This window comes from Sus scrofa, chromosome 5 (genome assembly GCF_054392235.1).
Source record: "Sus scrofa isolate SSC_HxYL_T2T_F1_AM1 chromosome 5, Sscrofa_HxYL_maternal_Yorkshire_Landrace_v2.0, whole genome shotgun sequence".
In the NCBI taxonomy this organism is placed as follows: domain Eukaryota; kingdom Metazoa; phylum Chordata; class Mammalia; order Artiodactyla; family Suidae; genus Sus; species Sus scrofa.
This window is the reverse complement of record NC_139387.1, coordinates 76648358-76675357: the sequence shown is the minus strand read 5'-3', so window position 1 is coordinate 76675357 and position 27000 is coordinate 76648358. Positions and strand designations below refer to the sequence as shown.

The 27000-nt window shown below is 40.6% G+C and overlaps 1 protein-coding gene across 11 annotated transcripts in view; it reads right to left on the bottom strand.

Moving 5' to 3' along the window:
* Nucleotides 1-27000, bottom strand: part of CECR2 (CECR2 histone acetyl-lysine reader) — a 124154-nt gene that overhangs the window by 57987 nt on the left and 39167 nt on the right. For 3 of the 11 annotated variants that reach the window (XM_084957185.1, XM_084957181.1, XM_084957182.1), the window contains exon 2: nucleotides 2888-3064. The exons of 7 other annotated variants lie outside the window; for them this stretch is intronic. Coding sequence is in view for 3 of the 4 variants with exons in the window: in XM_084957181.1 (XP_084813307.1) it covers nucleotides 2888-2890 (3 nt within the window). In the remaining variant the exon portion in view is untranslated. Of the gene's footprint in view, nucleotides 1-2887; nucleotides 3065-27000 lie in introns of those variants that run through there. One more of the 11 variants, XM_084957180.1, reaches the window with a different exon arrangement.

The window sequence follows — 27000 nt, the reverse complement described above, 5'->3', positions numbered from 1 at the left end:
CGGAGGAGAGAATTTGGGGGGTGGGATGGAAATCCTGTGAAATTGGATTGTTATGATCATTATACAACTACAGATATGATAAATTCATTTGAGTAATAAAAAAACAAAACAAAAAAACAAAACAAAAAAGACAATGTTGATAAATATAGCATTGGCTAAATTTTAAGGACTCATAAATGGTACAAACTCTCTTAAAGATAAGTTGGTAACGGAGTTCCCGTCATGGCGCAGTGGTTAACGAATCTGACTAGGAACCATGAGGTTGCGGGTTTGATCCCTAGCCTTGCTCAGTGGGTTAACGATCCGGCGTTGCTGTGAGCTGTGGTGTAGGTCGCAGATGCGGCTCAGATCCCACGTTGCTGTGGCTCTGGTGAAGGCTGACAACTACAACTCCGATTAGACCCCTAGCCTGGGAACCTCCATATGCCGCGCGAGCGGCCCAAGAAATAGCAAAAAGACAAAAAGACCAAAAAAAAAAAGATAAATTGGTAACATTTGTTAAATTTTCAAATGTACATAGTGCTTCTCTAAATATGCTCCCAAGTGGTTTTTATGGCTGGCATGAAAAGATGCATCAATAGGGGAAAATCAAGGCGTTCCCGGTGTGGCTCAGTGGTTAACGAATCCGACTAGGAACCATGAGGTTGCAGGTTTGATCCCTGGCCTTATTCAATGGGTTAAGGATCTGGCGTTGCCGTGAGCTGTGGTGTAGGTTGCAGACATGGCTCGGATCCCAAGCTGCTGTGGCTCTGGTGTAGGCTGATGGCTAGAGCTCCGATTCGACCCCTAGCCTGGGAACCTTCATATGCCGCAGGAGTGGCCCTAGAAAAAGCAAAAAGACAAAAATAAATAAAATAAAATAAATTTTAAAAAATAGGGGCAAAAATCAAGGCACAAGCCTACAATGAACTTCAAGGCACGGTACCGAGGAGGACAGAAGATGTCTGTTTATTCATTCAGTGGACACCTGTGTATCTACACTAGTTCACACTCAGGGACTGATATGGTATGTGGAAAGACTCCCCTGCTTTAATAACACTTACTGCTGGTGGGGAACACAGATCATTACAATTACATTTTTAAAAATTTACAAGACATGATGAATTATCTCTTCTATCTCACCCTCCACCCCACCCCACAGTGATCCCATCCCTTTCTCATGGCTTTGAGAACTCCCTATATACAGGAGAGAGTGATCAAGTCTCAAGCTTAATGTGTCTAGGATCTGAATACAGACAGCACTGCCCCGCAAGCGTTCCTCCCCATCTTAGGAAAGGGTACTTTACCTCCATTCTTTCAGATGCTCAGGACAAAAGCTTTAATCTCAAGCTCAACTCCTCTCTCCCAATCCCACATCCAATCCAACAGCAGAACAGATCAAACCCCTAAGCAATGCTCACTGCCTGACCTCATCACTCAGTCTTCCTCATCCTCATTCTCTTAGGCCTGAGATCTTGAGGATCCGTTTAGAAGACTGCCATCACAGTCGGTACTGTCACTGCAGTGGCTTGGGTTCAACCCCTGCCACTATCCCTCCACCCCCCTGGGCTCACTGCTAACTCCCTACACACCAGAGCTGAACTTGGCCTCCTCAGTCCAAAGCCCTCTGTCCTTTCCAGGCATTCGTACCATCTCTCCTTCTTGAACCACTCAAAACACAGGCCCAGAATGCCCTGCTATTACATTCGGGAAGGATGGCACTCTACTCACTGCTACATTGCCAGGAGTTTAGTGGAAATAATCTGGGGAACATGAGGATAACTGGAACAGGAAATATGGCCAAGATGACATTTAATCTGAGACCTATAGGATGTGAAGCAGCCAGATATACAGAACATATTAGAGAGCTTTCCAGGTAAATGAAACCACCGTGGAAAAGCTCTGGAACTAAGGGGGTCCTGCAAGACAGACTGGTTGAGTAAACCCGGTTAAGCACAATATGGGATGGAGTGGGCCCTATAAACTGAGACAAGGACTGATCTTCTCTTACAGTGCAGGAAAGCTTTTAGGCAGAAAAATAACAGGGTCTGAATATGTTTATTACTCTAGCTGCTGGTGGTACAGGGATTAGAGGAGATCGACAATAGAAGGGAACAGCAATAATCCAGATAGGGATGATGGTAGCTGGACTAGAGCAGCAGCAGGGCAAAGGACAAACAGAAGTGGAGAGAGTCTGGACATGTGCTAACAGTAAAACTGAGAGAACTGCTGGTGGGTGGGAAGGTGTAGAAGGCGAAGGAGGAGGAGGCAGCCAAGAAGACTCCTGGCTTTTGCATGGGCAAAATTTTGATGAATAATTATAGCATTTTTTAAAGTATATAAAACTGGATTAAAGGCTGGGAAAATCAAACAAAATAAAGTACTAGGAAGAGGGAAATGTATGCACATAGGATAGTGAGGTATGCACAAAGTATTCTGAGAAAGACACCTATGAGGAGATCTTTGCATTGCACAGGCTTTTACACTGTTTCAGTGCTAAGAAAGTTAAGGCTAATGTATCATTTTTTCCTATTTAAGCTAATTTTTTCCAGCCTTAGAGGTATATACATAATTGACAAAAATGTAAGATATTTAAAGTGTACAACAAAATAAAGTGTAGTATGTGATAATTTGACAAACATGTTCACCCTGAAAAGATTCTGGCCATTAACTCAATAAACCTCTCTCTCAACCCATATTAAGTCATCCCCTCTAGCAAATCTCAACTATACAATGTTATCAACTCTAGTTACCATCCTCAGGTCTTATTCATCTTCTAACTGAAAGTTTACCTTTTACCAATCTCTCCCCATTTCCCCCACTCTTCAGCAACCACTTTCTACTACTCTCCACTTCTAAGAGATAGAAATTTTTTTTTTTTTTTAAAGATTCCCCATTTAGGAGTTACCATTGCAGCTCAGTGGGTTAAGAACCCAATGTAGTCTCCATGACGATGAGGGCTCGATCCCTGGCGTTGCTCAGTGGGTCAAGGATCCAGTATTGCTGCAAACTGCAGCATAGGCCAGCAGGTGCAGCTCCAATTTGACCCCTGGCTCAGGAACTTCCAATTGTTTCATGTGTGGCCCTAAAATGGAAAAAAAAAAAAAAAATTAAAGAGTCCACTTTTAAGTGAAATCATATAGCATTTGTCCTATTATGTCTGGCTAATCTCATCAAGCTAATGCCCTCCAGCTTCATCCACGTTGCTGCAAATGGCAGGATTTCCACCTTTCTCAAAGCTGAGTAATAGTCAATTGAATGTATACCCACACCACATCTTTATCCATCCACCCAACGACACTCAGTGGAACTGCAGGATTGTATGGTAGTTCTAGTTTTAGTTTCTTGAGGAACCTCCACACTTTTCTACACAGTGTAGCAGTTTACATTCCCACCACCAGTGCACACAGGTTCTCTAATCTCCACATCTTCACCAACACTTGTAATCAACTCTTTTTGGTAAGCCTCATTCTGACATGTGTGAGATGACACCTAATTGTATTTTGATTTGCATTGCCCTGATGACTACTGATGCTGAGAACCTTTTCATGTACCATGAAAATGATCATTTGTATGTCTACAGAAAAATACCTATTCAGATCCTTTGCCTGTTTCTTCAATTGGGTATCTGGGGTTTTGCTATTGAGTTGTATGAGTTCCTTACATATTTTGGCTATCAACCGCTTGGTGGACAGGTGGTTTGCAGACACTTTCTCCCATTCCATAGGTTGCCTTTTCAGTCTCTTGATGGGTTTCCTTTGCTGAACAGAGGATTTTTAGTTTGATGTGGTCCCACTTACTTTTGCTTTTGTTGTCTCTGCTCTTGGTGTCAAATCCAAAAATTATTTGTAGAGTTCTCTTGTGGTGCAGCAGGTTAAGGATCCAGTGTGGTTGCTGCTGTGGCTCAGGTTCCACCCCTAGCCCAGGAACTTCCCACACCACCCAGCAATGAAAAATGAAACAAAACAGCATTTGCATGACTGATGTCAAAAAGCACATCCCTTGTTTTCTTCCGGGAATTTCAAGTCTACAGTCAAGTCTTCAATTTCCTTCTTTTTTCCCCCCTTGGTCTTTTTAGGGCCACACCAGTGCTATATGGAAAGTTCCCAGGCTAGGGGTCAAATCAGAGCTGTATCTGCTGGCTCACACCACAGCCACAGCAGCTTGGGATCTGAGTCACATCTGTGACCTTAGCTCATGACAACACCAGATCCTTAACCCACTGGACAAGGCTTAAGGATCAAACTCTAGTCCTCATGGATACTAGTCGGGTATGTTACTGCTGAACCACAATGGGAACTCCCTCCAATCCATTTCAACTTGATTTCTGTGTATGCTGTAAGATGGTTCCATTATGTGGCTGTCCTGGTATGCCAACACCATTTACTGAAACGACTGTGCTTTACCATTACCATTGTATTTTCTTGGCTCCCTTGTCATAAATTAAGTGACCATATATGTGGCTTTATTTCTGGGCTCTCTATTCTGCTCCATTGTTCTGTGTGTCAGTTTTTATGTCTATAACAACACACTGTTTTGATTATTGTAGCTTTGTAGGATAGTCTGAAGTCAGTGTGATGCCTCTAGTTTTTCTTCTTTCTTAAGACTGCTTTGGCAATTTTTGTAGGTCTTTTGTGATTCCATGCAAATTTTAGAATTGTTTCTAAAATTTAGAAACAATTTAGAATTGCTGTAGGTCTTTTGTGGTTCCATGTAAAATTTTAAATTGATTTTTTTTCTGTGAAAAATACCACTGGAATTCTGACAGGGATTGCACTGAACCTATATATTGCTTTGGGTAATATAAACATTTTACTAATATTTATTCTTCCAATTCATGAGCAGGTAGTATTTTTTCATTTACTTTTCTTCTTCAATTTCTTTCATCAATGTCTTAGTAGTTTTCAGTGAATACATCTTTCACTTTCTTGGTTATATTTATTCCTATGCATTGTCTTCTTTTTGATGCTATACAAATGAAACTTTTAACTTCTCTAATTAGTTCACTGTTAGTATACAGAAATACAACTGACTTTTTATACTGATTTTGTATCTTGAAATTTTACTGAATTTGTTCATTAGTTCCAACAGTCGTTTGGTAGTCTTCAGGGTTTACTACATATAATATCACGTCATCTGCATACAGAGATAATTTTACTTATTTTCCAACTTGAATGCCTTTATTTCTTTCCTTTTTCTTTTTTGGTCTTCTAGGGCCAAACCTAGGGCATATGGAAGTTCCCAGGCTAGGACAGGGGTCAAACAGGAGCTGTAGCCACCAGCCCATACCACAGAGACATCATTGCAGGATCTGAGCTGTGCTTGCGACCTACACCACAGCTCAAGGCAATCAATGCCAGATCCTTTAACCCACTGAACAAGGCCAAGGATTAAGGCCTCATCTTCATGGCTACTATCTGGGTTCATTGTTGCTGAGCCACAATGGGAACTCTAGACACCTTTATTTCTTTTTTTCTTGTCTAATTGCTATGGCTAGGACTTTTAGTATTACGTTGAATAATACTTAGGTTAAAATTGATTTTTAGGAGTTCCCGTCGTGGCACAGTGGTTAACGAATCCAACTAGGAACCATGAGGTTGCGGGTTCGGTCCCTGCCCTTGCTCAGTGGGTTAAAGAATCAGCGTTGCCGTGAGCTGTGGTGTAGGTTGCAGACGCGGCTCGGATCCCGCATTGCTGTGGCTCTGGCATAGGCTAGTGGCTACAGCTCCGACTGGACCCCTAGCCTGGGAACCTCCATATGCCACGGGAGCGGCCCAAGAAATAGCAAAAAAAAAAAAATTGATTTTTAAATAAAAATTTCACACTATTCTTTTCCTACAAAGAATCTAAACTACAGAGTTCTCTTGTGGCACAACAGGTTAAGGATCCATCATTGTCACTGCAGTGGCTTGGGTCACTATTGATCATGTTCAGCCTGCCGTGTCTGTGGAACAGGAGGTGAACATATCAGTAAGGAGCATAGAACACAGGATATGGAAGTTATACTGAGCTCATGGCCTTCTGCTACTGTTTTGAGCAGAAAAGAGAATGAATGTTAACATTTAAATGGTGGGTGAAAGAAGAGAAACCTGAAAAGGAGGGCTGATGGTGGTGTCAGGAGCAGGGCATCTTGGAAGCCAGGACAGAGGAAGGAAGTGCTCAAAATGAACGGCAACTAACTGAGTCTTAGGAGTCAACAGCCCTAGAAAAGCAAAGCTGCCTCCTGCTGGAGAGAGGAAGACAGCAATGGACGGAGGCAGAACATCAAGAGTAGATCGAAAGATAAACAGTGTTAACAATGGGAGCTCTCTCTCACTGAAAACCTATGTACAAGCTAATGTTTTAGAGCCTATATATACTCTGTCATCTAACCCTCAGCAATACTAGGAGATGGGTAATCTTAAGTAACCACATTTGACCGATGTGAAAAATGGAAATTCATCAGGGAAAACCAAAGGTCATACAGCTAGTAAAGGGAGAGCTGACTACCTTATCACAACAAAAGTTACCTTGCCTTATACTACTTCCTCCAATGCACAATAAATCATACTAAATACACTTACAAAAACCTGACTTAATAACGTTAAGAATTATAACAAAATTGGATATTACATGGACTTGTTATATAACTAATTTAACTTGATTTCTCATACTAGCACACCTAAGTGTTTAATCGCAGCCATCTGGAGCTCCCATTGTGGTTCAGTGGAAATGAGGACTGGCATCCATGAGGACATAGGTTCGATCCCTGGCCTTGCTCAGTGGGTTAAGGATCTGGCATTGCCCTGAGCTGTGCTATAGGTAGCAGACCAGGTTCAGATCTGGTGTTGCTGTGGCTAGCAGCTACAGCCCAAATTCTACCCCTAGCCTGGGAACCTCCATATGCCACGGGTGCAGCCCTAAGATAAGGCAAAAACAAAGTAAAACAAAACAAAACATAGTTAGTCGTCTGCCCTCATCTGCAGTTCTTCCATCATCAAAGGCCTGAAAATATTAAATGAAAAATTCCAGAAATAAACAACTCACAAGTTTTAAACTCTGCCCCATTCTGAGTAGTGATAAAATCTCATGCCGCCCTGCTCAGGACATGAATCATCTCTTTGTCCAGTGAGTCCCCAACATTAGCCACTCAGTAGCCTTGGTTATCAGATCAACTGTGGTTATCACAGTCCTTATGTTTAAATGACCCTTATTTTACTTAATACTGTCTCCAACATACAAAAGGAGTGAGCTGGCAAATCAGATTTGCTAAGGAGAAGCCACGGTGGTCCTTTTAATTGAAAAAGTGAAAGTCTTTACTGAGAGAAAAAAAAATCGAATGCTGAAGTTGCTTACCAGGCTAATTGTATGGTAAGAACAAATCTTCAATCAATGAAACTGGGATGCAGGAAAAAAATTCATGCTGCTTTTCCTATCCCACTTCAAACTGCAACTGCAAACGCGACTGACTACTCATTTAAGATGGAAAGGGCACTAAAGTTGTATAATAAGATACTCTGAGGAAGACGGACCCACTCACTTAGCTTTTATTATAGTATACTGTGATAATTGTTCTGTTTTATTATTGTTGTTGTTAATCTCCTACTTTCAATTTTATTTAAACTTTATCACAGGTAGGTATGCCAAGGATAAAAACAGTGTGTACAGGGTTCGGAACTATGTGCGATTTCAGGCACCCACCAGGGGGTCTTGGAAGATATACCCCCACCCCGCTAGATAAGGGGGGGGGTAACTGTATTTGCCATAAGAAGTCAAGTCTAACAAGCTTTTTAGAATCAGACATATAACTACATTTCTCGCTTTCTTTTAACCTGATAATACAAATGCATGAGTGATTATGGTTGATTTGATGTTAAAAGCAAGTTTCAACCAAAACATAGATGTTTTGCATGTCAGATTCATCTCCTAGCTTTGAATGCCTATTTGTATTTTCCCCAGGAAATAATTTGAGTATAAATCCATTCCCCAAAATTAAAACCCTAAAAATTTCAAATTGTCCAGACAGTTCTCAAAAATAAAATTTTCTCTGATGATGGCTCTGTATTTGTTCTTTATTTGCACTGTCTTATACACCAGCCACTATTTAACACTTGAAATGTGGTTACTGGAGTTATCACTGTGGCAGAATGGGATTGGTGGCATCTCTATAGCACCAGGACAGAGGTGCAATCTCTAGCCTGGCACAGTGGGTTAAAGCATCTGGTGTTGCTGCAGTTGTTGTGTAGGTCGCAACTGTGGCTCAGAACTTGTCCCTGGTCCAGGACCGTCACATGCTACAGGGTGCCCAAAAATGGGGGGAAAAGAAGAAGAAGGAAAAAAGAAATATGGCTATGTGACTGGAACCAATTTAAAATGTTCATACATGACATTCAATATATAACTTAATATTAGGTTTAAGAATAATCTAACAAACCCAAATTAATATGTAGAATTCAAAAGCATTTAAGAACATTAAAGTAGCAAGAGAAAAAGAAAATTTGACCTATTTGAGAAATTAAAAATCAACTCACTTTTTCAACAAGAAATCATGACATGTTCTTAAGTAAAGATACTTTGTGGGTTTCTGTTGAATATTCTTTTTAAGGAGCTACTGATTATGGTCTGCAGCATCTTCCTCGGCAAGTAATGCTTCTGTCTGACATCATTAATACAGTAAATTCAAATGCCCTCTTACTGGAAGTTTTTAACCAACCCTTTGATTTTATGTAAAAGGAAAACATCTCTTTCTAGATAAACTCTTTCAGTTCTAGGCAGGCTTAAAGACACTGTTTCTCATTTTACATAACTTCTCCTATGGAGATCTTATGATGACGACACAACAGTGGTAGCTATTTTTAGGTACTTCTTACCAGCCTGACACCCTGAGTCGCTTTTTTGCAGCTCATCTGGAGCCTCAGATTCTGGCTGAGGATGCACCACTGTATAACCAGCAACAACCTGTCTGTGAGCAAACATGGAACCTGACTCCATATTAGATCTTTTACTTTCACCTTTGTTTTCTATTGCTTTTGCTTTTTGCTACAAGTTAATCACTAAAAGAATGATGCCTATAGCCTGAAACATACAGCAGAGCCATTGTCAAGGTTCTGACCTTGATGGTTTAACACTTTTCATTCATATAGAGATAAAAAGCTGCAGAACAGAGAATAACATTTGTTTTGTTAGAGGTTTCCACGAACATCCAGTGGCCTGACCTCCAAGGACAGCTGCAAGAACAAAGTATTCTTATACCAAGAAGTTTGCCAACAACCAACCACATCCCTCCCTCACCTGGCTTTGGGGGACAAATGCCACCTATCTCCTTTAATGATCCTGCAACACACCTTTCTTTGCTCCAAATTCTGATGTTTCAGTACTGTCTGGCCCTCACTATGCATGAGGGAACACAAACTTGTAAAAAGTAGTTCCATTTTTGCCTATTAAAGTGGCAAGACAGCAGGCTTCTATTAGTGATAGTTCATTCCACATTTCTGAAATAGGAAAATGTTACTTTTATGAAAACAAAAATTATTAAAATGATATAGGTATTTCATAACCAAAAAGAAGTGTTACTGAGAAAGTTGAATTTTAGCACAAGAACTGCAGTGATTAACAAGTTCTGTGACTTTATCAAGACACCTTTGTCTCTCTAAAAATCTGGGTTATAGACTAAGACCATCATAAAACTCATCATTCTTCTTCTTAGAATGCTCATAAGAACACAAAGACATTAATTTAAGCAATGTTCTAGGAGAAATATATCTGAATTTGTCATCTATGGACCTGAATCATCTCACATGAGGTGTTTATAAAAAATGCAAAACGACAAGTCTCCAACTGGATCAAAGTATCTCAGGGAGGACAAGGGATCCACACTGAACAGACTCCCCTCATCAAGGTTCACATGAACATCAAAGTTAAACCGTGACCGGGAGAGACCAAACTCTTACATTTTACACGGAATTCTTCCACGAAAAGTATATTCTGTTTTGGAGTCCTTTTTTTTTTTTAATACCCACACCTGCATCATAAGGAGGTTCCCAGGCTAGGGATCAAATTAGAGCTGTGGCTTCGGGTCTACACCACAGCTTGCAGCAACACCAGATCCTTAACCCACTCAGCAAGGCCAGAGACTGAATCCACATCCTCACAGAGATTGTGTCAGGTTCTTAACCCACTGCACCACAACAGGAACTTCTCTCTTTTTTTTTTTTAATGGTTATACCCTTGGTACATGGAAATTCCTGGGTCATGGACTGGATCCAAGCTGCAGCTATGACTCATGCATTGCAGCTGCAGCAACTCCAGAGCCTTTAACTTACTGTACCAGGCAGGGGATCAAATCCATGCTTTTGCAGCAACCCAAGCCTCTGCAGTCAGATCCTCAACCCACGGGTGCCACAGCAGGAAATCCTGGAGTTCTTTTTCGAATTGCCCTTCTCTCTTTGCATCTTTTCTTGGATTCAATTAGCTTCCTGAATTTTGTACAGTTTTAAAGAGATAACAGTTTGATTCTTTTAAAGAGATAACAGTTTGATTCTATGTAAATATTTACTCAAAAATCAGGTTAATAAGCCTGCCATCCGCTCTCCACAGAGAAATAGGTTTAGACATAAACTTTCTTTTCCTTTTGAGAGACAAACTATAACATGTCTGGTTACAAGAGATGGCCTGGTATGATCTCCTTTTAGAACTTTTATACTTGAATATATTCTATAAAATTCTTACCACAAGGTGACATATATAAATATCAATCACATCACTGTAACATTTTCTTTCATAAAGCTCTTTAACCAAACAATTATTTATCATCATCCTAATCTTGTTTCCACGTAAAATTCTTTTTTTTTTTTTTTTTTTTTTTTTTTTGCTTTTTATGGCCACACCAGTGGCATATGGAAGTCCCCAGAGTAGGGATCGAATCATAGCTGCAGCTGCTGGCCTACACCACAGCAACTCAGGATCCAACCCAAGTCTGTGACCTACACCACAGCTCACAGCAACACTGGATCCTTAACCCACTGATGGAGGCCAGGGGTGGAACCCGCGTCCTCATGGATCCTAGTGGGGTTCGTTAACCACTGAGCCACGAAGGGAACTCCCCAAGTAAAATTCTTCAACCTAGAAACAAATATCTCTTGGAGTTCCCATTGTGGCTTGCTCAGTGGGTTAAGGATCTGGCGTTGCCGTGAGCTGTGGTGTAGGTCGCAGACAAGGCTGGGATCCCGCGTTGTTGTGGTTCTGGCGTAGGCCAGCGGCTACAGCTCTGATTCGACCCCTAGCCTGGGAATCTGCATATGCCGCAGAAGTGGCCATAGAAATGGCAAAACGACAGAAAATTTAAAAAAAATTTAAATAAATAAAATAAAATAAAAAACCAGACCGCAATACGAATGTCACTGAATAAATCAGAGTAAAACTAATTTCATATCGTCATTCAAGTATGACATCATACCTGTGCCTTCTACCATATTCCTCATTTTCCTACCAGCAAGAAAGGTCTAACTCATCCAACAACACCCAGTACTTTCCACCTCAACACAGACCATTTCCCTGTATTGACAAGACCAGACAACCCTCTGAGTAACTGCAGAATGAGAAACACAGTCATCCACAGAGTTGTAAGGTCCTGATGTCCTGGACAGTAGTTTACTAAACAAATGTGCCAGACAACATATCCAATGACTGCACACAGCTTATCCAAGATACAAACAAGCAGATAATGGCCAAGGAAGACTGGAAGTGCATAAAAACCTACCTAGCTACTTCTAGCCCTGGAAAATAATGCTCAAGGAATAACAGAAGCTACAGCCAAAGGCTTGGCTTCTCAGTCCCAGATTTGGGGTGGAGGTAGAGGATTTCCGATTCCTAATAAATCTGTTGAGAAACAACTGAAATAAACTTTTCTCTTCCAAATCTTTGCTATATACCATTCCCTTCCATTTCTCCCCAAGGCAGCCCACCTTCTTTCAGATCAAAATCAGACCACGTGGGGTACAGTGGCAAGTGCAGGATGGACAGGACTCAATTCACACATTGGTTCCACCAGTACTAGATGTGTGACCTAGAGAGTCATCATTTCTCTGAGGCACTTTCGGTCTTTTCCTCAAAGTTTTTGTGTCATAAAAACAGAGAGAAAAAGTGTTCAATTTTTCAGTCAACAGGGCAAATAGGACAAGTAAGCAGAGATATACATAAAGGCAAGCGTCTCTGACGACATCAAGCTTGGGTGCTACAAAGCCCTTGACAGATCACTAGAGTTTCAAGGCCCAAGTGACAGAGGGTTTTTTTCCTCTTTAAAAAACGCCATATACGAGGAGTTCCTGTTGTGGCACAACGGAAATGAACCCAACTAGTAACTACAAGGTTGAGGATTAGAATTCTGGCCTCACTCAGTGGGTCAAGGACCCTGTGTTGCCACATGCTGTGGTGTAGGTCGCAGACACAGCTCGGATCCCATGTTGCTATGGCTGTGGCATGGGCCAGCTGCCGTAGCTCCGATTCAACTCCTAGCCTGAGAACTTCCAAAGGCCAAAAAGGAAAGGAAAAAAAAAAAAAAGGCCACAAATGACTATATACAAATATACATACACAAACACATAGTTTATATAAATCTGAAAAGCAATCATTCTATTCATTCTGGGTTTCTGGGTTTTTTTTGTTTTGTTTTGTTTTGTTTTTTGGTCTTTTGCCTTTTTAGGGCTGCTCCCGCGGTATATGGAGGTTCCCAGGCTAGGGGTCTAATCAGAGCTGTCGCCGCCAGCCTACACCAGAACCACAGCAACACCAGATCCAAGCCGCATCTGCGACCTACACCACAGCTCACGGCAACATCGGATCCTTAACCCACTCAGCAAGGCCAGGGGTCGAATCCGCAACCTCATAGTTCCTAGTCGGATTCATTAACCACTGAGCCACGATGGGAACTCCATTCTGGGGGTTTTACATATGGAGTCTTTTTCCCTCCTTTCCTTATGCTCTACATCAGTAACACTTCATGTTAATAATCAAATATATATACTTTCTTGATTTTCTCCAGCACATAAAATTAAATACATGATTCATACAAATATGAACAGATGTACACAAAAACACATGAAGGCAGGCTTTTTCCTAATTGATTAATATTACCCATATGTCTCTGTACACTGCTTTTCTCACTATTTTGTGCAAGTCCCTCCAAGACCAGCTCCAATTCATTCTTTCGGATGAATTGTGGGCCAGTGGTTAAGGAATCCAACTAGCATCCATGAAGATGCAGGTTCAATCCCTGGCCTTGCTCAGCAGGTTAAGGATCTGGTGCTGCCATGAGCTGTGGTGTAGGTCGCAGATGCAGCTCGGATCCTGCATTGCTGTGGCCGGCAGCTGTAGCTCTGTAGTTCTGATTTGATCCCCGGCCTGGGAACCTACATATGCCGTGGGTGCAGCCAAACCCAAAAAAATCCAAAAAAACAATTCATTCTTTTAAACACTACCTAATATTCCATGATACGCAGTAATATATTCTATTCATCCACTTTGCTATTGGTCAACTTTCATTTTGTTTTCCATTCTTTTGCTATTTAGAACCATGTCACAATGAACTTCCTTGCTCATATGTCCTTGTTGTTTTGCATTAGGGGCTAAAATCCCACCAGTGCTAAAAGACAGAAAGTGTTTCCTCTAAGATCAGGAAAAAGGCACTGATGCTCACTTTAGTTATTTCTATTCAACACAGCACTGGAAGTTCTAAGCAGAGCAATTAGACAAGAAAAGGAAACAAACGGCATCCAAATTGGAAAGAAGCTTAACTATTTCTTTCTGTTCCCATGTCATATGTAGAAAATCCTAAAGATTCCATAAAAAACAGAACAAATGAATTCAGAAAAGTAACATGATACAAAGTCAACAGGCAGAACACAGCTGCATCTCTATATACAATGAACAATTATTTTTAAATTACAAAAATAATTCCATTTACATGACCAACAGAAAAGAACAAAATATGCAGGGGTTAACTTTAACCAAGGAGGTGATATAGTTGTATAATAAAATCAACAAAACATTGTGAAAGAAATTAAAGACGAACATAAATAAATGGAAACACATCCCATGTTCACTGATTAAAAGGCTAACTATAACTCAGACACCTATGGTCAATTAAACTTTGACAAAGGAGGCAAGAATATAAAATGGGAAAAAGACAGTCTCTTCAACAAGTGGTGCTGGGAAAACTGAACAGCTGCATGTAAATCAATGAAAGTAGAACACACCCTCACATCATGCACAAAAATAAGCTCAAAATGGCTTAAAGACTTAAACATAAGACAAGGTACCATAAAACTCCTAGAAGAGAACACAGGCAAAACATTACTTGACATCAACCATACAAGTGTTTTCTTAGGTCAGTCTCCCAAAGCAATAGAAATAAAAACAAAGATAAACCAATGGGACCTAATCAAACTGACAAGCTTTTGCACAGCAAAGGAAACCATAAAAAAAAAAAAAAAAAAAAAAAAAAAAAAGACAACCTAACGGTGCAAACAATGCAACCAACAAGGGCTTAATCTCCAAAATATACAAACAACTCATACAACTCAACAGCAAACAAACTATCAAAAAATCCAATTGAAAAATGGGCAGAAGACCTAAACAAACATTTCTCCAAGAAGACATATGGATGGCCAATAGGCACATGAAAAAATGCTCAACATCAGATTATTAGAGAAATGCAAATCAAAATTACTATGAGGTACCACCTCACACCAGTCAGAATGGCCATCATTTGTAACAAATGCTGCAGAGGGTGTGGAGAAAAGGGAACCCTTCTACACTGTTGGTGGGAATGTAAACTGGTACAACCACTACGGAAAACAGTAAGGAGGTACCACAGAAAATTAAATGTAAAAATACCATATGACCCAGCAATCCCACTTCTGGGCACATATCCAGACAAAACTTTCACTGAAGATACACGCACCCCTATGTTCATTACAGCACTATTCACAAGAGCTGAGATACGGAAACAACCTAAATGTCCACCAACAGATGAATGGATTAAGAAGACGTGGTATATATGCACAATGAAATACTACTCAGCCATAAAAAAGAATAAAATAATGCCATTTGTAGCAACATGGATGCAACTAGAGATTCTCATACTAAGTGTCAGAAGGAGAAAGACAAATACCACATGATAGCACTTATACCTGGAATCTAATATGCAATACAAACGAACCCTACAGAAAAAAAACAAATTCATGGACATGGAGAACAGACTTTTGGTTGCCGGTAGGGGGGACCTAGGAGTTTCAGGTTAGTAGATGCAAACTATTGCATCTGGAATGGATAAGCAATGAGATTCTGCTGTATAGCCCAGGGAACTACATCTGATCACTTGTGATGGAACATGATGGAGAATAATGTGAAAAAAAAAGAATGCGTATGTATATATACATGTTTGACTGGGTCACTTCGCTGTACAGCAAAAATTGACAGAACACTGTAAATCAACTATAATTAAAAAAAGGCTTAATACTGTTAAAATGTGAATAGTACTAGATTCAATGTAATCCCTATCAAAACCCCAAAGATATTTTCAGTAGAAATAGAAAAATCCATCATAGGTGTTCCCATTGCGGCTCAGAGGGTTAAGAATATGACTAGTATCCATTAGGATGTGGGTTCAATCCCTGGCCTCGCTCAGTGGGTTGAAGGATCTGGTGTTGCTGTGCGCTGCAGCATAGGTTGTGGACGTGGCTTGGATCCTGTGTTGCTGTGGCGTAGGATGGCAGCTGCAGCGGAGGAAGGCAGCTGCAGCTCCAATTCGACCCCTAGCCTGGGACCTTCCATATGCTGTGGGTGTGGCCCTAAAAAGAAAAAAGAAAACAAAATTTTAAAAACCTAAATGCAAGACCTAAAACTATAAAACTCTTAGAAGGAAAGATAAGGCAAAATCTTCATGACATTGGAATTGGTGATTTCTTGGATATGACATCAAAGCTACAGGCAGCAAAAGAAAAAGCTGGACCTTACGAAAATTTTAAAACTTTGAACATCAAAAGACATCAACAGAGCAAAAAAGCAACTCACCAAGTGGGAGAAAATATTTGTAAATCATATATCCAGTAAAGGATTAATATCCAGGAGTTCCCGTCGTGGCGCAGTGGTTAACGAATCCGACTAGGAACCATGAGGTTGCGGGTTCGGTCCCTGCCCTTGTTCAGTGGGTTAACCATCCGGCGTTGCCGTGACCTGTGGTGTAGGTTGCAGACACGGCTCGGATCCCGCGTTGCTGTGGCTCTGGCATAGGCCGGTGGCTACAGCTCCGATTCAACCCCTAGCCTGGGAACCTCCATATGCCTCGGGAGCGGCCCAAGAAATAGCAACAACAACAACACAACAACAAAAGACAAAAAGACCAAAAAAAAAAAAAAAAAAAAAAAAAAAAAAAAAAAGGATTTATATCCAGAATATACTGAAATTTTCTAAAATTCAACAACAAAAAAACCCTAACAAAGCTATTAAAAGATGGGCAAATGAAGGGATTAATCTTCAAAATGCTCACACAGCTCAATTAAACAAACAAAAAAAAAATCAGTCAAAAAAAAGGGCAGAAAATCTAAATACACATTTCTTCAAAGACAGACAGACGGCCAAAAAGCACATGAAAAGATGCCCAACATCACTAATTATGAGAACGGCAAGTCAAAACTAAAATGAGGTATCATCTCACATGGGTCAGAATGGCCATCATCAAAAGTCTACTAACAATAAATGCTGGAGAGGGTGTGGAGATAAGGGATCCTTCCTTCCTGCATTGTTAGAGGGAATGTAAACTGGTGAAGGAGTTCCCGCTGTGGCTCAGCAGGTTAGGGACACAACGTTGTCTCTGTGAGGATGCAGATTCAATCCCTGGCCTCACACAGTGTGTTAAGGATCCCTCCCGCAAGCTGCAGCGTAGGTCGCAGATGCGGCTTGGATCTGGTGTTCTGAGGCTGTGGTATAGGCAACAGCTGGAGCTTGATTCAACCCCTTGGCCCAGGAATGTCCACATGAAGAAGGTGTGGCTGTTTAAAAAACAAAACAAAACAAAACAAAAAAAAACAAACTGATGAAGCCACTATGGAAAAATTAATGGCGGTTCCTCAAAAAACTAAAAATAGAACTACCATATATTCCAGCAATCCCACTCCTGGGCATAGGTCTGGAGAAAAACCCTCATTTGAAAAAAATACAATGCACCACAATGTTCACAGCAGCACTATTCACAATAGCCAAGACATGGAAACAACCTAAATGTCCACTGACAGAGGAAGGGATAATGAAGATGTGGTACATATACGCACTGGGATGCCACTCAGTCATAAAAAATAACAAAACAATGCCATTTGCAGCAACATGGATGGATGTAGAGATCTATCATACTGGGTGAAGTCTAAGAGAAAAAGGAAAATATCCTATGATTATCACTTACATGCTAAATCTGATTTTAAAAAAGTCTGATTTAAAAAAAGGAGGGAAGGGATAAATTAGGTGTACTTCCACTTCTGGGTCTATACTCCAAAGAATTAAAAGCAGGATCTCAAGGAGAGATTTGTACACTGTTAACAGCAGCACTGTTCACAGTAATTAAAATGTGGAAGCAAATCAAGTGTCCATCAAAAGATGGACTGATAAGCACAATGTGGTCAATACATACAGTAGAAAATTATTCAGGAGTTCCCGTCGTGGCTCAGTGGTTAACGAATCTGACTAGGAACCATGAGGTTGTGGGTTTGATCCCTGGCCTTGCCCAGTGGGTTGGGGATCTGGTGTTGCCCTGAGCTGTGGTGTAGGTCGCAGATGGGGCTCAGATCCTGCGCTGCTGTGGCCGTGGTGTAGGCCAGTGGCTACAGCTCCGATTAGACCCCTAGGCTGGGAACCTCCATGTGCCATGGGAGCGGCCCTAGAAAAGGCAAAAAGGCCAAAAAAAAAAAAAAAAAAAAAAAAAAAAGGAAGGAAGGAAGGAAAGAAAATTATTCAGTCTTGGGGGGTGGGGATTGTGGCACAGTCTACAACATGAGGAACCTGGAGGACATTATGCTAAGTGGCATAAACCAGTCACAAAAAGGTTCCATTTACGTGAGGTACCTGGAGAAGTCAAAATCTGAGAGGGAAAGTAGAATGGTAGCTGCCAAGGGCTAGAGGAAGGGGGTGTGAGGAGTTACCTATTTAGCAGGTACAGAGTTTCAATTTTACAATACAGAGTTCTAGAGATGGATGTTGGTGGTGACTGTACAATACCATGAATGGATTTCATATCAATGAACTGTAAACTTAAAAGGACATAAAGTTAGGACGTAAATTATTTATGTGTATTTTACCACAATTTTAAAAATTGGAAAAAATAAAACCACAGTGAATTATCACTACCTCCCCCTACAGTCCCAAATCAAAGGAGTAACATTTCTGAGACAAAGAGTGTGGGTGTGTGGTCTTAATTTTTAAGACATCAAAAAGGCAGCATGCAATCCCATTAACAGTGTTTAAGAGTAGCCTTTTCTAATAAAAGATATTGCTTTCCTTGTAAATTTTGCCAGTCAGAAGGGCATCTTTTCAGATATTTGATGGCCACTTAAATCTGTTCTTCTGTGACTTACTTCTTCATATTCTTTGCCGACTGAACAGATGACAACTCTTCGTCATCTGTTCTGCCAATACTTTGTCCTTAAATTTCTTGTTTATCCATTGACTTAATTGTATCTTTTGTTAAAGAACTGTTTAAAAAATCTTTTTTTGTCTGATGTTTGTCTTTTTACAACTTAGAACAGGGGTCAGCAAACTATGGTCTGCCATTTGTTAGTATAAAGTTTTACTGAAACACAGCCTTGCAGTGTTTTTACATAACAAGGTTCAGTAATTGCTTAACAGACACTGTCTGGTCCTTTACAGAAAAGTCACCAGCCCTTGCCATGGAATGTCAAGAAAATGGAGTGCCTGATATGTCACCTCCCCTCCAGAAGAATTTAAGTTCCAAGAGGACCTCTGTATGTTTTATTCATTGATATACTGCATAATACAGTATCTGGCAAATGGTAACACCCAATTTTCAGAATTAATGCAAAGTTCCCTTGCTTTCATATTCTTAATGGGAAATGCACCCAACTATTAGTGATATTCAAATAGTATTGTTATAAAAGAAAAATCCTTTTTATTTTAGCAATGTACAATTTTATTAAATTTTATTGTGGAAAAAAATCAATGAGAATCAACGCACTACAATTTTATAGCTGAAAAGTATCCCAATAATAAGGACACACCAAATGGGAAAACATTTGGGGCTCATTTTGATGCTAAAATCAATAAATTGTTTTAGAGACTCTATATAATAGGCACCAAATCACAGCACTCAAGACAATTTACTGCTTATAAATTATTTTTCAGTTGACAAGTCTAATCAAGGTGTTTAAGCATTTTCAACCTAAAGGATCTGTGAAGAGAGGGAACATTCTACCCACTAAACTTAATGCTCAGCAATATATACAACATCTACAGTAAATCCAAGACAGCAAGCTCATTTCTGCTCATTTTAGAATTCAAACCGTTTGTGACACCATGTCATCTGGAGCACTTTTTTCTCCCCTTGTTATTTTGTTTCCAAGCGTAATTTTACAATGCATTGTAGGACTACTATGTGTTTTATTCAACTTGATAAAGAAAAACACCCAAATATATGTACAATCCTTTCAACTTTTGCATTCTTCTGAAAGTTTTCTTAGTAAAACATTGGAGGGATATATTCCAGGATGAAAGAAAAAAATTCTTTAGCAACCCTTTTAACATTACAGTCCAATTTTTCCTACCCCCACAAAATAAACGTTGTCCTTTTAAACTATTAAACGACAGTACGCAGCAGCTATCTTCCAAATTCAAGGTCAATGAAGATAGGTTAATATTCACATATATCCTTGAGTCTAAGACAGTTTTCCCTAATTTTTCTAGACTCTTTGGAAAACTTGCATAACACCCAGTAACATGTAATGATACTCTCCTTGCACTCCAAAGTTTGACAAACTTTAAAATCTTTTTCAAATCCCTATATTATTTAGGTATTTTTGCTGATAGGGAACAGCCTGACAACATGAAAAAGGACACCATGATAACTTAAAACCAAACTAAAAAAGACTATGTCTGGTAAAAGCAGGAACCCTCTCTTACTAAATCTTATCCATAGTAATCTATCACTCAGAAAAAGGTGAGACTGGAAAGAAGGAAGAACAGAAAACTGACGAGGAATAACAAAGGGAAAGAAAGAATAAAAATCTATTTCTTGGGTCTCAATGACTGGAATGGGGAAAGAAAAGTAGTGGAAGAAACCTCTCGTGATTACATAGGTGTCCAGAAAGTGTGCACATACAGGGTGACTGCAGCTCCAATAAGCTGGAATTTAAAATAAAAGACTGAAGCAGCCGCTTGTAGATGAAAGGCGGCCCCTTAACATTTGCTCCCGGAGTCCAGCAACTCTCAGCAGTTGGCTGGAGACTAAGCTGGGCGATCCTGCGGCGCTCCAACAAAGGGACGAAACAAACTCGAGTCCCCAGGGCCCCCTCCCGACAACGCGTGAAACAACTTGATAAATGATTGCTCTGTCAGGGGACAGAGATGGAGTCTGGGAGCAGAGGGGATGTATCTAATTTAGATGGCCAAGGGGGAAGCAGAGACGAAAGGGAGGCAGAGCAGCAGAGGAGGAGACTGTCTTAAGGCACAATCTAGCAGAAAACCTAAAAAGCAAACACTCAGACCCCACCGGCATCTCCAGGAACAGAAGTCCTCAGAGCACAGCAAGAGACTGTCTGAATCACGAGGACTCTGGGGGCAAAGTTTTCACCTTCTGTAACCCATTTTCCAGCCTCAAGGCCAAGCTTAAAAAAGCAGGGCTCTCAGGTTACTTCATTCATTTGGGGACAACCTGAAATATAAACTCCCCCCACCCCCAGCCTGTGCCTAAAGGCTGCCAACTGGGAACCAGAACACAGAGCCCAAGGTTCCTTTCAATTCAAGGAACACTGGTTACCCTAAGAGGGGGTTTCAAATCTGAAGCCCCTCTGGAGTGTATGCACAGCTACTAAGACAACCTCCTCCTGACGGAGGGTTGACATCCATCCCATAGGACTTCCGTGTTTGGGGAAAACTCAGTGGTGACAAATGTAGTCAACACTGAGAAGTAGGCATACAAGGCATCTCCAGTTGAGAAAAGAGCTGTGAGAATTAGCAGTGGTATAAATACAGGTATTTCAAAATCAGTTACCCAAAGGGTAATTCATTATTCAAAAGGGATAGAGCCTAAGCATCTGATAAAAGACCACCAAACAAGTTCACTAAAATACAACTCAAAAGTGGGAATAAACAGGCTGCATGTAAAGAATTCTTAATTGACTCAAGTCTTTTTCAAGCCACTCAAATTTTTTGTGATGAACTAGAAACAGGCTATGTTACATACTGTACATTGTACTACTGTAGATAAAGTTTATCTACTTCAGCTTTGACTGTAACTAAACACAATTAAAAGTAACAGTTAAATTGTATTCCAAGAAAGTGAAGTGAGGGGATCTGTCTTTGCTTATGCCCAGTATCCTTGGAGGATTGCTGATAATTCATATTCGATGGCCCCAGATCTAATTTATTGCCATGGATTTCAGAACATCTGACATACTAATTAACCATCAGAGAGGCACTGTATAATCGAAAGGGACAGGGTACCATGAAAAAAAAAAACATTTAAGTAGGTTAAGTTGGAGGGCCCTTCCCCTAATAGTTTCATTTTTCTTGGGGTTTTGTAAAAGGCAATCCAACGAGTCTATTCTAAGCTAAACGAATCTATGGCCCAACCAGAATTTTCACTGGATTAGACAAAAACGGGTGTTCTGTGACCAATCTCACTTGCTAATTCCCCATAATTCCCTTTTTAGGCTACATATAGCTCAAAAGGGGTCCTAGGCTTCTAAATTTAGAGATGAGAGAAGAGACAGTGCATCTTGACTCTCACTTTGAGACAAATTCTAGCCAACAATTCACCAGTACAACCCCGTCTCAAAGGCTGGCCAGCTTTACAATCTCACTGCCAAGGTCTGGGTCTCATAAACAAGTGAGTTAGTTCCTTCTTGTAAGCTGTCCACCTGCATCACAGAATTAGAATAGGTTTACGGGTTAACTATTCAGAGTTTTATCTAATACATAAGAGATTACAAGCTGGTAGCATGCAGAAATACACATTCTGATCTATAGTTTTGTTTATACTGTTTTTAATTGGTTGTATTACTTTAAAAAAATTCTGGGAGAGTTTACGTAAAAATCTGGCTCTCTCGCTTCTCTAGAAAAACCAGACCTGCTTCATGACATCAGCCACAACTACTGGGTGGGGTGGCCCCCTTCATTAAGAAGGGACACTCACCCTCCAGCTCAGCAACTGCATCCCAGCGCCCTCACTCCATCACCTGCTTGGCTCTGTAGGATCTGAGTTTTGACATCCAGCTTTACAACTTTCATGAGTGGTGACCTAACCTGTATGTGAACTGTGACCAAGGGACAGTAACCAGTACGTGTTCCTTTCCAAGGTAAACAGCCACAGCCCTTTCACATCAGTCCTAGATAATGCTAGTCTCTCCTCCTCAGGTCAACTCACACCCAAAAGAACCAATGTGCATCCCCCTAGGGAAAATACCACCTGCTTTAGAATGCATTCAATAGTGTTTGCATATGAACAATAACAAGGAAATGATGGAGAGAACAGTCAGTCCAATGCTTAACACTTAAGTTTAACTTCTTTGACCAAATCAAGCCAAGACTTGAGTTGATATATGTTATTGCCAGGGTTTTAAATACTCAGTTCCCCACATAAACTTTCCCCAAACTGGGTATTATTATACCAACAACATTCCTATAAAATCTATCAGCTGCTATTAAAACAAATGGCATTTAAAAGTGTTTCTGGGAGTTCCCATTGTGGCACAGCAGAAACGAATCCGACTGGGAACCATGAAGTTGCAGGTTCCATCCCTGGCCTTGCTCAGTGGATTAAGGATCCAGTGTTGCCGTGAGCTGTGGTGTAGGTTGCAGACGCAGCTCAGATCTGGCATTGCTGTGGCTGTGGCGGAGGCCGGCAGCTGTAGCTCTAGCCTGGGAATCTCCATATGCGTGGATGCGGCCCTAAAAAGACAAAAATAAATAAATAAATAAAGGTGTTTCTGAGACTTTTTAGTTATATCAATACTAGGCCTTCACATAAATAAGTGACATTGCTCTTATCAGCTCAAAGAACTAACTCTTCTGTTGGCCAATGATATAGAAGCTTCCCACCCCAAAGTCAGAGCAGCACTCTGGCCATCAGCAGTACCAGGAAACAGAACATGCGCCACATTTACAGACATCACTAAAGCATGTGATGGTTATCCAGCCCAATGTGGAAAATTCTATGAAAGCTATAATAGAAAAGACAGATAAAAGCCCATGTTGATAAGGATATGGAGAGAATGGGACCCTTATTATATACTGCAGTGCAGCCATTCTGGAAAAGCAACTGGCTTCTTTAACTTAGCATAATGTCCTTAAGGTTTATCCATGTTGTACAGGTATTAGTACTTTGTTCCTTCATTGCCAACAAACGTTCTCTTTTATGGATATTCCACATTTTGAAGGAACGAAGTACTAATACCTGTACAACATGGATAAACCTTAAAGACATTATGCTAAGTAAGAGAAGCCAGTCACAAAAGGCTGTATTTTATATTATTTCATTTATCAGAAATTTCCAGAACCAGAAAATTCAGAGTTGGAAGGCAGTGGTTTCCAGACGACAAGAGTGGGAGGGAAGAGTACAAGGTGACTGAAAAAAGGTCTCAGGTTTCTTTAAGGGGTGATGAAAAATGTTCTACAAGTGACTGTGGTGATGTTGCACAGCTCTGTGAAGGCGCTAAAACCACTCAATAGCATACTTTTAAATGGGTGAATTATGTGGTTTGTGAATATCTCAATGAAGTGTTACCGGAAAGGAAAAAAAACTTTGAAAAAATGCCAGGAAATGTAGTCTGGGCTTTTTGGTTGTGGTTGTGGTTATGGTTGTTTTTCATTTTTAAGTGATGCCCCAATGATACCAGTCAAGATGGAAATAGAGATTTTTTTTCTTTTTAATAAAGTTATTGAATTCAGGTTGAAGAGTAGTGTATAAGCAGAGTACTGGTGGTAGTCATTCAAAGTCTACACATAAGCCATTTTATGCGGTGGCTCAGGACAGAATTGATGACCTTGGAGATGAGCAAATTTGAGCAAAGGCCAGGGGTCTAAGAAGATATCCTAATTCCCTGAGAATAGGAAACACGCCTGTACAATAACCTCAGCGTCAGACACCGTGCTTGACGCTTTACGTATACATAGCTGTAATCCTTCCAACAACCTTGCAAGGTAGGTCGCAGCGTCTTCATCTGAACTAGCTCAAACCAAAGGTCCTCAAGACCAGAAGAGAGGAAGTTCAACTCAGAAATCAAAGCTTCAGCTCCTGATCTGTGAAAGCAGCAGCAATGCTCCTTACACCAGAGTAGTTGTAAAAACTCTATGAAATAAGGTCTATTAAGAGCCTGGCATGGGGGTGAGGGGGTGGGCTGGGGCTTTGGGATGGAAATACTATAAAATTGGATTATGATGATTGCTGTACAACTATAAATGTAATAAAATTCATTGTTTTTTTAAAAAAAGAGCCTGGCATTAGGACTTCCTGTCATGGCTCAGTGGTAACTCCTGAGCCAGAACAGTATCCATGAGAATCTGAGCTCAATCCCTGGGTTAAGGATCCAGCATTACCATGAGCTGTGGTGCAGGTCACAGACATGGCTTGGATCTGGCGTTGCTGTGGCTGTGCATAGGCCAGCAGCTGCAACTCTAATTTGACACCTAGCCTGGGAATTTCTACATGCCCAGGTGCAGCCTTAAAACGCAAAAAAAAAAAAAAAAAGAAGAGCCTGGCATTAACAGTCACTCATGTTTCTGTTGCTTTTACCCTAGCTTAAACAAAAATAGATGTATCTTTAAAATGTGTATAAATGATCAGGGTTATGATCAACATTCAAAGATGATCAATACTCTCCAAGAAACAAAACAGGAAACACAGCATTCCCAAACAGAGGTTACCGTATTGGTCAAGCAAACTAACATTTAATCTGGCATATATTTAACAATGTGCGTTACCATAATTATGTAAACAATAATTAAATGCAAACAGTGTCAGTGATTGTCTATAAACTATTACAAAGGCCGAATAACTGTTTGCAGGGTCATCTTTTGAAAACCAGCGGAGACAATGCAGCCACAACCTACAAGAACAAGAAAGCTTGCTCTCGTCCTCCTTGCTGTGTGTTGAAAAAACAAGTCTGGCTGCACAAAGTGTGACTCAGCTTAGGGTAGAACACCTTTCCCCAGTGTTAAAATCTGCTGGGATGGCCTAGCCTAGAGAAAGACGGCTGGAGAGGAAAGGAAATCAATCACAGCCTGAGAGACAGGAGCATGGGGTGTATGCTAGAGACCAGGCAGGGAGAGGGCTAGAGATATTGGACGTGATAAACTGATAGAGGATAAATGGGCTGACAGAACATCTTTGAGAATTACAGCCAAAATGGGAGTGACAGATGGAATGGTGGCCAAAGGACAGGTGGGGAGAGGTCACAGATAGGGTGCAGAAAGGTAGGACCTTCAGCATCCATGTTCAGAAATCCATGTTCATGTTCACTATTTTGCTAAACAAATGTCAGCACATGTTATCTGCATTTATCATACAGCAACCTACTGGAAAGTTTGACCAGTTCAATAAGACTGACTTATGAAAGACATAATGCAGATAAAATGGGGAGAAGCTACCAGTATCCCAGTAGTTGGCTGTCTGACATGAAGTGAAGAGCCAGAAACAATATTTTAAAAAGCTAGCGCAAGAGCCCCTCTCACCCCCAAACCTAAGTGTGGAACTTCTAAAGTTGGGGCAGGGGCATCCATTGCCAAGGGATGGAAATGAACACCGTGCTGCAGTGCAGGACGCACAATTACCAGGACAAGGTAAAAGCCCGTCTCGGGCACTGTTAGGCTGGGAACGATATAGAAGGATACAGGTTGTATGAGTCCATCTACTTTCTAAGAGAGTGACAGGATGCAGCCCAGTGACTGCAGGGCCTGGTGCATGTGTGTCCCACAAGGTGCAGGGATGACTTGAAGTTTCATCAGGAATTTCCTAGGGGAATGAGATGATCTGCATTTTGTTTGGGGTGGTGGTTACAGGGGTGTATATGGTTTCTGAAAGTCAACTGTATACTTAAGTTGATTTAAAAAAAAAAAAAAAAGACTGGGAAGTTAAATACATTTTATCAAGATTTCTCAAAATGAGGAAATTAAAAGTTTAGGCCACAAATTGGCAAACTCTGTGGTAAACTCTGCAATATATAGAAATCTTGAAAAACAAAACAAAACAAAAAACAAAGGAGTTCCCTTTGTGGCATAGTGGAAATGAATCCAACTATGAACCATGAGGTTGTGGGTTCGATCCCTGGCCTCACTCAGTGGGTTAAGGATCCGGCGTTGCCATGAGCTGTGGTGTAGGTCGCAGATATGGCTCGGATCTAGCATTGCTGTGGCTCTGGCGTAGGCCAGCAGCTCAGCTCTGATTAGACCCCTAGCCTGGGAACCTCCATACACTGCAGGTGCAGCCCTAAAAGGACAAAAGACAAAAGACAAAAAATAAAATAAAAAAATAATAAACTTTAACCTTATGTAAAAATATTAACAACAGGCAATGTGTAGCTAACCTACACTAAAATTCTGAATGCAAACATTTCTGTTTCTACCTCATTCAAGTCACATTATTGGTGCTATTTTCTGGGGGTATCGCTAAGGTTGCCCCATCCCACTACTAGTACATCTCTGCTTCTGGCTTGAGGCCACCATATATTATATATGAAATAAAACGTTAAAAAAGACTTGGAGACAACCACAACTGAATATGTTATCTGACTTCCAAACTGCCATTACATAGATAGAACAGCAAAAATA